Source organism: Osmerus eperlanus, chromosome 25, assembly GCF_963692335.1.
Source record: "Osmerus eperlanus chromosome 25, fOsmEpe2.1, whole genome shotgun sequence".
Taxonomy (NCBI): domain Eukaryota; kingdom Metazoa; phylum Chordata; class Actinopteri; order Osmeriformes; family Osmeridae; genus Osmerus; species Osmerus eperlanus.
This window is the reverse complement of record NC_085042.1, coordinates 10,360,037-10,372,319: the sequence shown is the minus strand read 5'-3', so window position 1 is coordinate 10,372,319 and position 12,283 is coordinate 10,360,037. Positions and strand designations below refer to the sequence as shown.

Here is a 12,283-nt window from a genome sequence, read left to right as displayed (position 1 = left end):
TGCCACAAAAAAAACACCATTTAATGAAAACTTTTTCTACTTTACCATTTCAAAACAGGCCTACTATTCCTATGACACGAGGGTGGGAGGGTGTGGGCTGCTGTCAATGGTCAAGGACAAATTACTGAGCGACACATTACTTTAAGGTTAGGCTACATTAACTACATAACAAAACCTTAACAACATTGTAGTTACATAGGAACTGTGTAAATACCGTCAATTTGGATTTTTTCTTTTTTCTTATGGAATTACAAATAATCGTTAATCGATTGTGTAAATATTTGTTAGTTGGAACCCTATAGTTAATGTAACCTGCAAGTAACGTGCTGCAGCTCGGTCTTTGAGGGAGTATGTGCTGGTGGGGAGGACAAGCAGGGTGACCTGCATGCAGATGTTTCCTGAGACTATCTTCGAATGTCTGCATCCTTCACTGACAAGCCAGACCACAGCTGGCAAGGAGGGGAAATGAGCAAGTTCCTGCTCAACTCTGTAGATAGGGGACTAACAACAGAAAAAACATGTCAACGTTGAAGAAGTTTATTGTTTATTATTCAAACATGTGCATGTACATTTTTGTGCATGTAAACCAAACATGTCCACATAGGAGAAAGTATTTAAGGCAACTACCATCAGCAGCTTAATCCAGTTCTCTGGTGTCTCTGAGGGAACCTGCTGCGGCAGCAGACATGCTGCCGCATGCCGCAGCACGTAGGGGGCAGGGCCGGGGGCCAGGCTAGGGGACAGGGCCGGGGGCCAGGCTAGGGGGCAGGGCCAGGGGCCAGGCTAGGGGACAGGGCCAGGGGCCAGGCTAGGGGGCAGGGCCGGGGGCCAGGCTAGGGGGCAGGGCCGGGGGACAGGCTAGGGGGCAGGGCCAGGGGCCAGGCTAGGGGACAGGGCCAGGGGCCAGGCTAGGGGGCAGGGCCGGGGGCCAGGCTAGGGGGCAGGGCCGGGGGACAGGCTAGGGGGCAGGGCCGGGGGCCAGGCTAGGGGGCAGGGCCGGGGGACAGGCTAGGGGGCAGGGCCGGGGGACAGGCTAGGGGGCAGGGCCGGGGGACAGGCTAGGGGACAGGGCCGGGGGACAGGCTAGGGGACAGGGCCGGGGGCCAGGCTAGGGGGCAGGGCCGGGGGCCAGGCTAGGGGGCAGGGCCGGGGGCCAGGCTAGGGGACAGGGCCGGGGGCCAGGCTCGGGGCAGGGCCGGGGGCCAGGCTAGGGGGCAGGGCCGGGGGCCAGGCTAGGGGGCAGGGCCAGGGGCCAGGCTAGGGGACAGGGCCGGGGGCCAGGCTAGGGGGCAGGGCCGGGGGCCAGGCTAGGGGGCAGGGCCGGGGGCCAGGCTAGGGGACAGGGCCGGGGGCCAGGCTCGGGGCAGGGCCGGGGGCCAGGCTAGGGGGCAGGGCCGGGGGCCAGGCTAGGGGGCAGGGCCAGGGGCCAGGCTAGGGGACAGGGCCAGGGGCCAGGCTAGGGGGCAGGGCCGGGGGCCAGGCTAGGGGGCAGGGCCGGGGGACAGGCTAGGGGGCAGGGCCGGGGGCCAGGCTAGGGGGCAGGGCCGGGGGACAGGCTAGGGGGCAGGGCCGGGGGACAGGCTAGGGGACAGGGCCGGGGGACAGGCTAGGGGACAGGGCCGGGGGCCAGGCTAGGGGGCAGGGCCGGGGGCCAGGCTAGGGGGCAGGGCCGGGGGCCAGGCTAGGGGACAGGGCCAGGGGCCAGGCTCGGGGCAGGGCCGGGGGCCAGGCTCGGGGCAGGGCCGGGGGCCAGGCTAGGGGGCAGGGCCGGGGGCCAGGCTCGGGGCAGGGCCGGGGGCCAGGCTCGGGGCAGGGCCGGGGGCCAGGCTCGGGGCAGGGCCGGGGGCCAGGCTCGGGGCAGGGCCGGGGGCCAGGCTCGGGGCAGGGCCGGGGGCCAGGCTCGGGGCAGGGCCGGGGGCCAGGCTCGGGGCAGGGCCGGGGGCCAGGCTAGGGGGCAGGGCCGGGGGCCAGGCTAGGGGCAGGGCCGGGGGCCAGGCTAGGGGGCAGGGCCAGGGGCCAGGCTAGGGGGCAGGGCCGGGGGACAGGCTAGGGGACAGGGCCGGGGGCCAGGCTAGGGGGCAGGGCCGGGGGCCAGGCTAGGGGGCAGGGCCGGGTGCCAGGCTAGGGGGCAGGGCCGGGGGCCAGGCTAGGGGCAGGGCCGGGGGCCAGGCTAGGGGACAGGGCCAGGGGCCAGGCTCGGGGCAGGGCCGGGGGCCAGGCTCGGGGCAGGGCCGGGGGCCAGGCTAGGGGGCAGGGCCGGGGGCCAGGCTAGGGGGCAGGGCCGGGGGCCAGGCTAGGGGGCAGGGCCGGGGCCAATGCTAGGGGCAGGGCCGGGGGCCAGGCTAGGGGCAGGGCCGGGGGACAGGCTAGGGGACAGGGCCAGGGGCCAGGCTCGGGGCAGGGCCGGGGGCCAGGCTCGGGGCAGGGCCGGGGGCCAGGCTAGGGGGCAGGGCCGGGGGCCAGGCTAGGGGACAGGGCCAGGGGCCAGGCTCGGGGCAGGGCCGGGGGCCAGGCTCGGGGCAGGGCCGGGGGCCAGGCTAGGGGGCAGGGCCGGGGGCCAGGCTAGGGGGCAGGGCCGGGGGCCAGGCTAGGGGGCAGGGCCGGGGCCAATGCTAGGGGCAGGGCCGGGGGACAGGCATGGGGCAGGGCCGGGGGACAGGCTAGGGGACAGGGCCGGGGGCCAGGCTAGGGGGCAGGGCCGGGGGCCAGGCTAGGGGGCAGGGCCGGGGCCAATGCTAGGGGCAGGGCCGGGGGACAGGCTAGGGGACAGGGCCGGGGGACAGGCTAGGGGACAGGGCCGGGGGCCAGGCTCTCCTGGAAGCCCTTCACATCAGAAGGATGTGCTGAAGCGTGCCTTAAGAGTGTCTACCTTAAGGACTGGAACCTGCTTAATGCTGGAACCCTGCTGGAACCTCTGCTACCCAGACAGTCTACTGAAGAGTTAGGGTTAGTTACTGAGGAGTCCACTCTGCTGGACGTTTCCCTTAGTGTTCTGTACAGAAACCGAAGGGGAAGCTACCCTCATGTTGGAGATTTTGATTTAAAAAAAATATATACACATATACATTAGTTGCACAGCCAAACAGGGTTCAATAACCAACATTCTTGCCTTGCATTTAGGTGAGTGTCATGGGTACTGTTGAAAGCAACAACCTTCCTTGGCACCAATGATTAGCCTACAATTCAATTAATTTGTAACATAGGAGGAAAGTCATGGTTTAAAGGACGACAGGCCAACTGGAGGCTCTGTTAGGGAACAACACTGAACCAGAATGTGGGACCACCTCAGTCTGCCCCAGCTTCCTCATTCTCTCCCCACTTCTCCAATTGTGTATTTTGGGTACTTCTAGAGCACGGTCAACAACAGTCTATTTCAATGAATAGAAAATGTTAGCTGGCTGCTTTTTGTATGTCCGTTTTAATCCACTCCAGTTTAAATCTAACACAAAGCCAAGTACTATTTATCAGAAGCACAACAGCCAGTTAGTCTGCAGCATGCTAAGAGGTTCTGAAGTAGGAAGTTGAGAAATACAAGATGACTTAAAAACCTTTTATGGTAAATGAGGATTTAGAAGAGAGCTTTGGTGGGACAGTGTGTAGGTGTGCTAGTTTGATGATTAGCCTATACTCTTTTTTCTCTGATAAGTAACTAAAATAAAGGACAGCAGTCACAGCAATTGTGCAAACTAAATGCACTTGAAACTTTTGCCCCAGCGTTGGTCCAAGCAATGCTATACGTAGCCAATCATGATAACAGAACAGATAAAACAGAACTTGGTACTTGTTTGACGACACAAGACAAGACACTGGCAAAACCCCAAAGACTAATGTATTGATTTAGCCAAACAGTTGCGAGGCTGAGAGGTTCTTTCCTGCTTGAGTGGGATCCTAGCCTGGGTGACAGCTTGAGGTTAGGCCAGGGACTTTTAAGTCACTTTGTTTTCACTGAATTCAAACAACCACCCGATTAGAAAATGTGTCGAAATCTTGTAATATTGTCATTCAGTCGATTCACATAAAAATGACATTGGAAATGGACAGATCTGTCTAGTTAGACTCCTGTCAGCAAACATCGATGATTAACAACCCCACCCCCAAAAAAGGAGGGTTGTAGATCGTTAGGGTTAGGGTTAGATCGTGGTCTGTGTGTTAGGGTTAGATCGTGGTCTGTGTGTTGCCCACTGCATTGCTTTGTAGGGCAGGTATACTATTGATTTATGTTATTGGTGACGTGAGAATGGTGGCATTGCACATGGACCTACCTTCGGCAATTAGCTCTTCCACGGTGACCTGATATCGCCCGACAGCAAACACTTTCCCGAAGTAGTTACTGACTCCAGAGCTGGAGCCGGCCCCACCTCCAAGTCCCCCGCTTTCAGACTTAGGCATTCGCGAAAACTTCTTCATTCTTTCTTTCGAGACGGACTTAAAAATACAGTCCTTGAAGCTACAGATTATATCTATTTGATAATTCCAGTGTCCCCTATCTACTAATCCCTAATCCTTTTTTATCCTGCATACTCTGCGTCTGAGCTCTTCAGAAGACTCAAAGTTAGCTGGCTAGCTAGCTAGCTTTAATTTGAGCGGACTGTCATGACGAGGCGTCACTCACAATTGGATAATGTTGCCCAGCGTTCAGTCTGAGGACTAGAGAACAGATGTGGTTGCTGGTCGTCTTTAGGGGTCTAAATGTGATAACCAATGTCAATAACTCGGCTAACCTAGAACAGACGCTAACTAGCTGGCAAGCTAGCACGCATTCCTGCAAGCATGGGGTTGGACCCCGATTGTCGACAATACAGTCAGCCACCACAGGCAGCAAGCATTCTCAAGCGGCACAATAAAGCGTGTGACACCCTTGCGACCGGTGCTCCTAACACGTTCAGTGGCTTCGCAGTGGCTCAATGGCATATAATTTGTTCAGAGCGTTTCTTGACCGAAGAACACGTTCACCACGCTGCAACTTATGGTGTTCAGCTTCAGATGCAAGCGTTAGGTAGCTACCTTGCTAGCGTGCTGGCTAGCTGGCTTTTACTATCACTGACCGAAATAGCAAGCTTCAGCGTCGCAAATTCTGTCAACATCCGAGGGTAATTTCTACCCAGTTCACTTTATTTACGTGCAACCGCGACCGTTTGATTAATATTCGGTCACCTCGTGTCTTCTTCCTTCTCCTCACCGAACTCTCGTGACTCTTAGAACAAATAAGTGGGTGGTTTGTTATTGCCCAGACTGACAACCTAACCCAGGCGCTGTCCTTCCCTTCCTATTGTTATGATTGGTGTAAGGAGAGCGAACGCAGACAATGCTCTTCTCTGATGGGGTGGTGTGAATGACTGTCTATGCGTTTCACCTTCGGTATAGGAAGAACACAACCGCTTTAATTGTGTTATGCTAGTGTTTGGTCTCATCTTGTCGATTGATGCATACAATCAATTTGAAATCAAAAGTAAGGGCCTTATGAGTAAGAAACGTACCTTGTATGACATGACACGTATCATTCTGTCATAGTCGGTGCATCTCTTATTCCAAAATTTAAAAAAATGATTTATTCGATGTAGGTGTAATGTTGCAGTATGGTTTTGTGTTGTAGGTTGAGTTACTGTATGTGACCGTCAGTGGGGATTTTCCAAGTAATATTGGGGGAAGTGGCATATATAGCATGTGACAGTCATTGCACAACTAGTTATCCACACGTTTAACAGTTACACATAAAGGTTTGAATTTGCAAATTATTTTTGCCTCCTAGATGATGAAAAAACGAATCTCTTAACTATGGAGTTACACCAGTTAAACAAACTCAGACATTTTACACCAGCACTTAGTCAGGGACCCTCTGTCCTGCATATTCTAGATGTTTTCTTGCTCCGACACACCTGATAACAACCCTTTCATTTGAATAAAGGCGTGTTGGAGCTGGGGAACATCTAACCATGCAGGGCTGGGGTCTAGCATTGAGAAGGGCTGGACTAGATCACTGGACCAGACAAAGCACATGGCTAAAACCACGATTACATAAGAGATGGAGGATAGTCACATGACTATCTGCCTGGCGTCCTGGTGTAGCGAGCATAAGAGACGGAGGATAGTCACATGACTATCTGCCTGGCGTCCTGGTGTAGCGAGCATAAGAGACGGAGGACAGTCACATGACTATCTGCCTGCCGTCCTGGTGTAGCGAGGGGCTTGCTCACGTTGCTGCTCTCCAGACCTGCAGCCAGCTGTCGGTGTTTCTCCACAGGGCTGCTCCTCCACACACAATTTTGTGAACAAAGCTGTTTCAAACTGTTTCCTGGGTGGGATCCCTATTGTTTTACCAGTTACATTGTTGACTCCGTGGTCTTGATAAGAACGCCTAGAAAGATAGGAATCGCAATCTAGCATCTTCACTAAAGCAACCTTTTTACTCACCGAAATGTCATCTCTCTCCCCAAAACACAGACACACAAACGCACATACACACACACACACACACAGGTGGGAAGATAAATATGTTGTTTGGGAGTATTTGTTTTCTCTCCCACTCGTTGAAACAGAGAAGAACAAAGTCCAAGCAGGACAGTTATATTAAAAGATTTTGCTCCTACATGTTTCAGATGTTTTCTCTCGTTCTTCAAAATAATCTTTGTAACCTCCAGCCACCCTCAACACCAACAGGCAGCGTTTGTATTCCTGGAACCTCTTGCCCAAGTCTTACAGCATTAGGGACTCCAAGGTTGTGGAAAATGAGAAGCATTGAGAAGCATACTAACTTCCTTAATGGACTACAGGCCCGCCTCAGAGCCGGCCTGTGTCTTTTTCTCCAGCGAGGTAACAGATGCTAGCAGGCCAGCTCAGAGGCCTCACGATGCTGAGAGTTGAAACCAGGTTCTGTCTTTAGGTGAAAAACAGGGCTGAACACTCTTTATAACAGATCTGTGTGTAAATGAGGAATCCTAACCTCAGAGAGAAAAGGGGATCCTAACATCGAGGCAGTTGTATCAAGGAGACCAGTCACAGCCCCGAGTCCCGTTGGTCTGAAGAGACAACGTCCCCATCTGCTGGACACTATCAGACAGAGGAGCCAGGACACAGTGAGACAGGAATACTGAATACTGTGTTTACAAACAGAGAGAAGCTAGGAATGAACCACCTACAAAACACAAAGTAGCACATAGTTGGTGTTTTTATTATATAGGTTATGTATTTTTATTATATAGGTTATGTATTACGTCAACTTTCCAATGTTTGCCTGAACAACATAACTTACACAGTACATGTTTATTGCATGACTAAAAACATGCTTGACAAACTGTTAAGCAAACATCAACAACCTTCCTTTTCACTGATATTAAATTAAACTAATGTTTGCACTGTAAAGATTGTGTACCTCAACTGTACTTCTAACCACATATCTCGAGGAACCACGAGTTGAGGAGAAGCAGCTGAGAAGGTCCTATCATGCATCGTCTCTTCCAGAGGGTAAAGAATATGTTGTGCTTATTAAAGTTATGCATTGTGCTTATTAAAGTTATGAACTTAGAAGTGTGCTCAGGCTTAAACATTGGGTCTCACACTGGGTGTGGGAAGCAGGCTGTTCTTTGTGTCTGTATCTCTTCATTTTCAGAAACAACCTTGAAACCGGGTGGAGACGGCACCCGAGGAGGTGGGACGCGTAGGCAAGAACAACTCCCTGATGCACGAGAGAACAAGCTCAACCCTTTTTTAATACTTGTGTGTTTCAATTGCACTGTATAAATATATGCTGGGGAGGGACAGATAGCCAGTTGGACTTCGTGAACCAGCCCAAACTCTGTTGCGGGTAGGGAAACTTAGACAACCCCAGAGCTCTGTACTTGTTGATTTCCAACTGCTGCATTAAAGCTGATATTATCGGACCTCTGCGACTCCAGACCACTCTTTCTAGAACACAGATTTGTGTCATTGGATACCATCATTACATATTGGAATAGACACATAGAATAAGAATCCTTCAAGGGTCAGTACAGTCTTCTGATAGTTTCGATGGGTATGAGACTTTGAAGAGAGAAAATAAACTTTCTAACCTCCTTAAGTCTCGTGGCTCTTAAGTTAGCTGTTCTATCCTGACACCCTCAAACAGTTGTACCATTTATGTACATTCAAACTTTCATTATTTCCTATACTATCAACTGCATGTATATGCTTTAATTTTTAAAGAGTTTCATTTGAAAAGAAGTAGACAATGATAAGAAATATGAGTATTGATTTATTGAGTGTAGATGCAGTAGGAACTGTCAGTACTGTCCTAAAGACCAACAGAACAGTCCCTGAAGTCTCTCCCGGAGTGGAGTCAGTCGTCCCCGGAGTGGAGTCAGTCGTCCCCTCCACATATCTGCAGCAGACAGGCCCCCAGGTTGCCGGACAGGTCAGACTAGAGACGGAAGTAGGACAGGGAAGGGCTCAAAACCAGAGCCCACGTAGGCCACGCCCACACGCAGGCCACACCCACACATAGGCCACGCCCACACGTAGGCCACGCCCACATGTAGGCCACACCCACATACAGGCCACGCCCACACGTAGGCCATGCCCCCCACATCCTCCAGGATAACCTTCACCATGACCTCCCCACCTCCTCTCCTCACCTTGATGGCAGAGTGCAGGGAGTGCTGGTATTGCTTCTTGAACTCAGCCCTGATGTCCAGCAGGTCCACCTCCGAGCGGCTCACCATAATGCGGGTGAGTGTGGCCTCGTCGGTGCCCCCTCCCTGCAAGCACAGACACACTCAGACAACAGGCATGATCAACACAAACACACGTGGAAACACACATGGAGCCCCGGGTGCTCTCTTCTCAAGGGTGCTCTTGAACCCTCGGTCCCAGTCCAGGGTTCTCTTGTGGAACCCTGGGTCACATGATGAGACAGGCTGAGGTACCTTCATGCTCTGATGGAGAAGCTCAGCAAAGTATGCAGGGACACTCTTCACACACTTCACTGGTAAAAGAACACAAATAAACCCTTGTTAGCATCAGCGCTAACATCAGGAGGCGGCACCAATCCAGCATGTTGTTCCTGTCGTTTAACAACGCACTCTGTTAGCTGGCTAACTACGGCATCTAACAATAATAACCAAAATTGACCACCAGTACAGTGAAAAAACGGTGGTATCTGACGAGTGTGTTTAGTACCGATAGCCACCAGCAGGTCTTCCAGAGGTCCAGACATCTCCCCCTCGATGCTCTGCTGAAGAGTCTTCCCACTAAGGCTGTGGTACTCCACCAGCGCTGGCGAAGCAAAAGCACGTACCCACATCAAGTCATTCAGATATCAGAAGTCCTAAAGTCCTTACTTTAACGCAAGGGCATTTAACTGTTCAGTTTAGTTCAGGACAGAGGCGGGGGCGGGGCCTACTTTGTCTGAGTTGAGGAATGCTCCTCTGGCACAGGATCTCTACGAACTTGGCCTCATCCGTTCCCCACTTCTTCTCTCCAGCATTGTACAAAGCCTGGTGACGACAGATCCACAAACATCTCTCTTACTTCTCCATCAAGGTGTGATGTGTTCTCATGTTATGACAAGACTGACAGTTGATTGAGAGGTAAAAGATAACACTATGCTACCTTGGCATCTTCTTTTGCTTTCCCTGCATCCACCTGTGTGCTCTCGTCTCTCTTGCCCTGGCAAACAACAACACATTTACACAACAAGATATCTGATCATTTTACTGGCACCGACCGTATAGTTTGGATTCTGTATTTTCAAATTGACAGTCCAGACATTATTTGGCTTCTGCCAAAATTGAACTGGGTTCTAGTGTGGAGTCTAGCAGACATACTTGAGCAAGGAGGAGAATAGTGGTGCCAAATTCTTTTGTGGTTTCCTTCATAAGATCAAAAGTCAACTTCCTCTCTGTTTCTGTGGAAGATAACACACAGCACAGGGAATGGTCCATCCGTCTGAACATTCAGGCCTTATTGACTTATGGAGGGTAAAGAAAAGTGAGTTCAACTCTCAATGCTTACCTTTCAAATAGACATCGCAGAGCACTTTTATCTGTTGGTTGGACCTTGAAGAGAAGATTTCTATCAAGATGCTGTCATCGGTTCCAACTCCCTGTGAGAGGACAGTTGTCCAGTGAGCTGGGATGGTTTAGACCACTCGAACAACACAGGAAGTACATGACGAGGTGGCTCACCTCCATGGCTCTCCTGACTTCCTGACAGTCGTACAAGGCTGGGGGCGTGGCCAGGGCCACCAGCAGCTTTTCAAAGTGCCCGTGGGTGTCGCCTTTCACGTCCTGCACCAACGTCTGGTAGAAACATACATTTACATTTAGTCATTTAGCAGACGCTCTTATCCAGAGCGACTTACAGTAAGTACAGGGACATTCCCCCGAGGCAAGTAGGGTGAAGTGCCTTGCCCAAGGACACAACGTCAGTTGACATGACCGGGAATCGAACTGGAAACCTTCGGATTACGAGCCCGATTCCCTCACCGCTCAGCCACCTGACTCCCTACATAGGTCAGTAGGATGAGATGGTGTAGCTGTCCTCATAACATCAGAGAGAGAGAGCAGGAGACATATAGAGAGATAGAGAGAAGAGTGAAAGAGATACAGTGAGACAGATAGACAGTGAGACAGATAGACAGTGAAAGAGATAAAGAAAGTGAGAGAGAAATAGAGAAAGGGAGATAGATAGTGAGAGAGAGAGCTCTTACTTTGCCAGTGTCTTCCAGATAAGCTTTACAGATCACCTGACGCTGAGCATTAGTCCTGTGAGTTAGGATGTCAATCAGAGTCTCCTCTGTGGTGCCTGGGAAGGAGAGCCAAGGCTTGCTGGTTAGACAACACAGAGACTGCTAATGTGCCAGCTGATGATGGTGTTCACTGTTTTGAGGAGCTTGTTTGTCAACTCTCCAGAAGCCTAAATCATTCAAGACTTAAAAGCAGTTCATGAACATATACAGTCAATGAAAATTGTGCCGTCACCTAATCCCTTCATGGCCTTTTTAAGAGCCACAGCATCTTCTGTTGCATTGAAGTTAGCTTTGGGTTGGATGGTCCCTCTGTCCCCAGTCTGCACAGCAAATCAGTCTTTAGTATGCATCCACCTCATCACAACCGATCACAAAGCCCTTTAGCACTTCAACCCCACCACTAACAACAACAACAGTTGACATGATGGTAAGAAGTGTGTATCTCCTGTCCTATATAATAAGTCCAAGAAGGATCCATGCAGAACTATTTGGATCGATGAAGCCCCAGTCCTTAACCCGGTATAGGTGCTCTAGTAAAGTTGACTTACAACAGCAGCGAAAGAGTTGGGAGCGTACGTGACACAGCTCTCCAAATCATCTTGCAGTTGTTTTTCAGTGTTAAAACAAAGTGGCTGAACAAAAATAATCATGATGAAAAATTACATCAAAATGATTCATTAGGTATCCTTACCCATAAAGAAGCCATTTCGATAGTCGTTAGCGAAAACTAAAACAAAAACACAAAAAACGTAGCGTTGAAAACGCAACAGATGACACGTCCCATAGTGTCGGGAACCCTGAAATGATTAAATCTACTTAAGTAGACGTAGCGTAATACAAAACCAAAACTTAATTAAAATAGTTAACTGTTACAAAGATAAAATGTATGACTTTCAACAAGCGTCGTAAAATAAACTGATTATATCTGCCGGGTCTTACCTGATGATTTTCAATGCGACCTCTCGTGACTCACGAACACTTCAGCGCCACACCCTTGACCTGCTGTGAAGACATGCAGGATGTGACGTGCTTGAAAACTTACCTGAGTTACTGATCCTTCCTACATTCAAGGTAACGATGTGAACCTTAGAAAGTGAAAAATCACTAGGGAAGGCCCCAATTACTCATCATATTGGCCTAGCAATAGCTCATTTTAATGAGGTTAGCATAGTCTATTGACAAATGTGAGGTAATGCTAGTATACATCTCTGTGTTATTCCTCAAGACATTAACTTTTGTCCTAAAGATGCAGGGCTAGCATGAATCACTGCAGGTCAACTGTTACTCCGTTCTGAGTGTGGAGGCATGATAGACACCTTGGTAAACCTGAAAACTCTCATTCCCAAAATAACTGGAACAGTCACCTAATAAATAATAGAAATCCATTTTGACAGGACGTGTGGTTTTAATTTTTTTATTACTAAAAAGGCACCAAATACAGGTATCATGCTGACAGTATTGTAATTATTTCCGTAAAATGATAGCACCAAAACAATGCTATCTCCCCAACTTCCCACAGGGTTTTTTGATAGGCACAAAGTATTATGAACAGAGAGAGAGAGA

The 12,283-nt window shown here is 50.8% G+C and overlaps 2 protein-coding genes across 4 annotated transcripts in view; both read right to left on the bottom strand.

Moving 5' to 3' along the window:
• Positions 1-5,229, bottom strand: part of bmp2k (BMP2 inducible kinase) — a 36,389-nt gene extending 31,160 nt beyond the window's left edge. Inside the window, exon 1 of the mRNA XM_062452057.1 lies at positions 4,263-5,229. Coding sequence (XP_062308041.1) covers positions 4,263-4,407 — 145 coding nt within the window. The 5' untranslated portion in view covers positions 4,408-5,229. The remainder of the gene's footprint in view (positions 1-4,262) is intronic.
• A 2,980-nt stretch (positions 5,230-8,209) lies between these two features.
• On the bottom strand, positions 8,210-11,722 carry anxa3a (annexin A3a). 3 transcript variants are annotated; one of them, XM_062451448.1, is made up of 13 exons: positions 11,660-11,722; positions 11,412-11,447; positions 10,953-11,040; positions 10,682-10,776; positions 10,158-10,271; positions 9,985-10,075; positions 9,798-9,877; positions 9,583-9,639; positions 9,374-9,467; positions 9,151-9,246; positions 8,898-8,956; positions 8,607-8,729; positions 8,210-8,392 (listed from the first exon to the last, which is right to left on the bottom strand). In XM_062451448.1, exons 2-13 carry the CDS (start codon positions 11,424-11,426, stop codon positions 8,333-8,335), a joined length of 972 nt encoding a protein of 323 aa, XP_062307432.1. In that variant the 5' UTR covers positions 11,427-11,447; positions 11,660-11,722; the 3' UTR covers positions 8,210-8,332. The 3 variants fall into 3 exon arrangements, with proteins under 3 accessions (XP_062307432.1, XP_062307433.1, XP_062307431.1); XM_062451449.1 differs by having other exon boundaries at positions 11,412-11,517; positions 11,660-11,694; XM_062451447.1 differs by lacking the exon at positions 11,660-11,722 and adding an exon at positions 11,269-11,319 and having other exon boundaries at positions 11,412-11,461.
• Positions 11,723-12,283: the final 561 nt, after the last annotated feature.

Excerpts from the sequence above, each read along its gene's own strand:
- anxa3a (XM_062451447.1), bottom strand. Across the intron at positions 10,076-10,157 it reads AAGTCAGGAGAGCCATGGAG|GGAGTTGGAACCGATGACAG; the intron begins GTGAGCCACCTC and ends GTCCTCTCACAG. Across the intron at positions 8,393-8,606 it reads CCCTGCACTCTGCCATCAAG|TCTGACCTGTCCGGCAACCT; the intron begins GTGAGGAGAGGA and ends TTCCGTCTCTAG.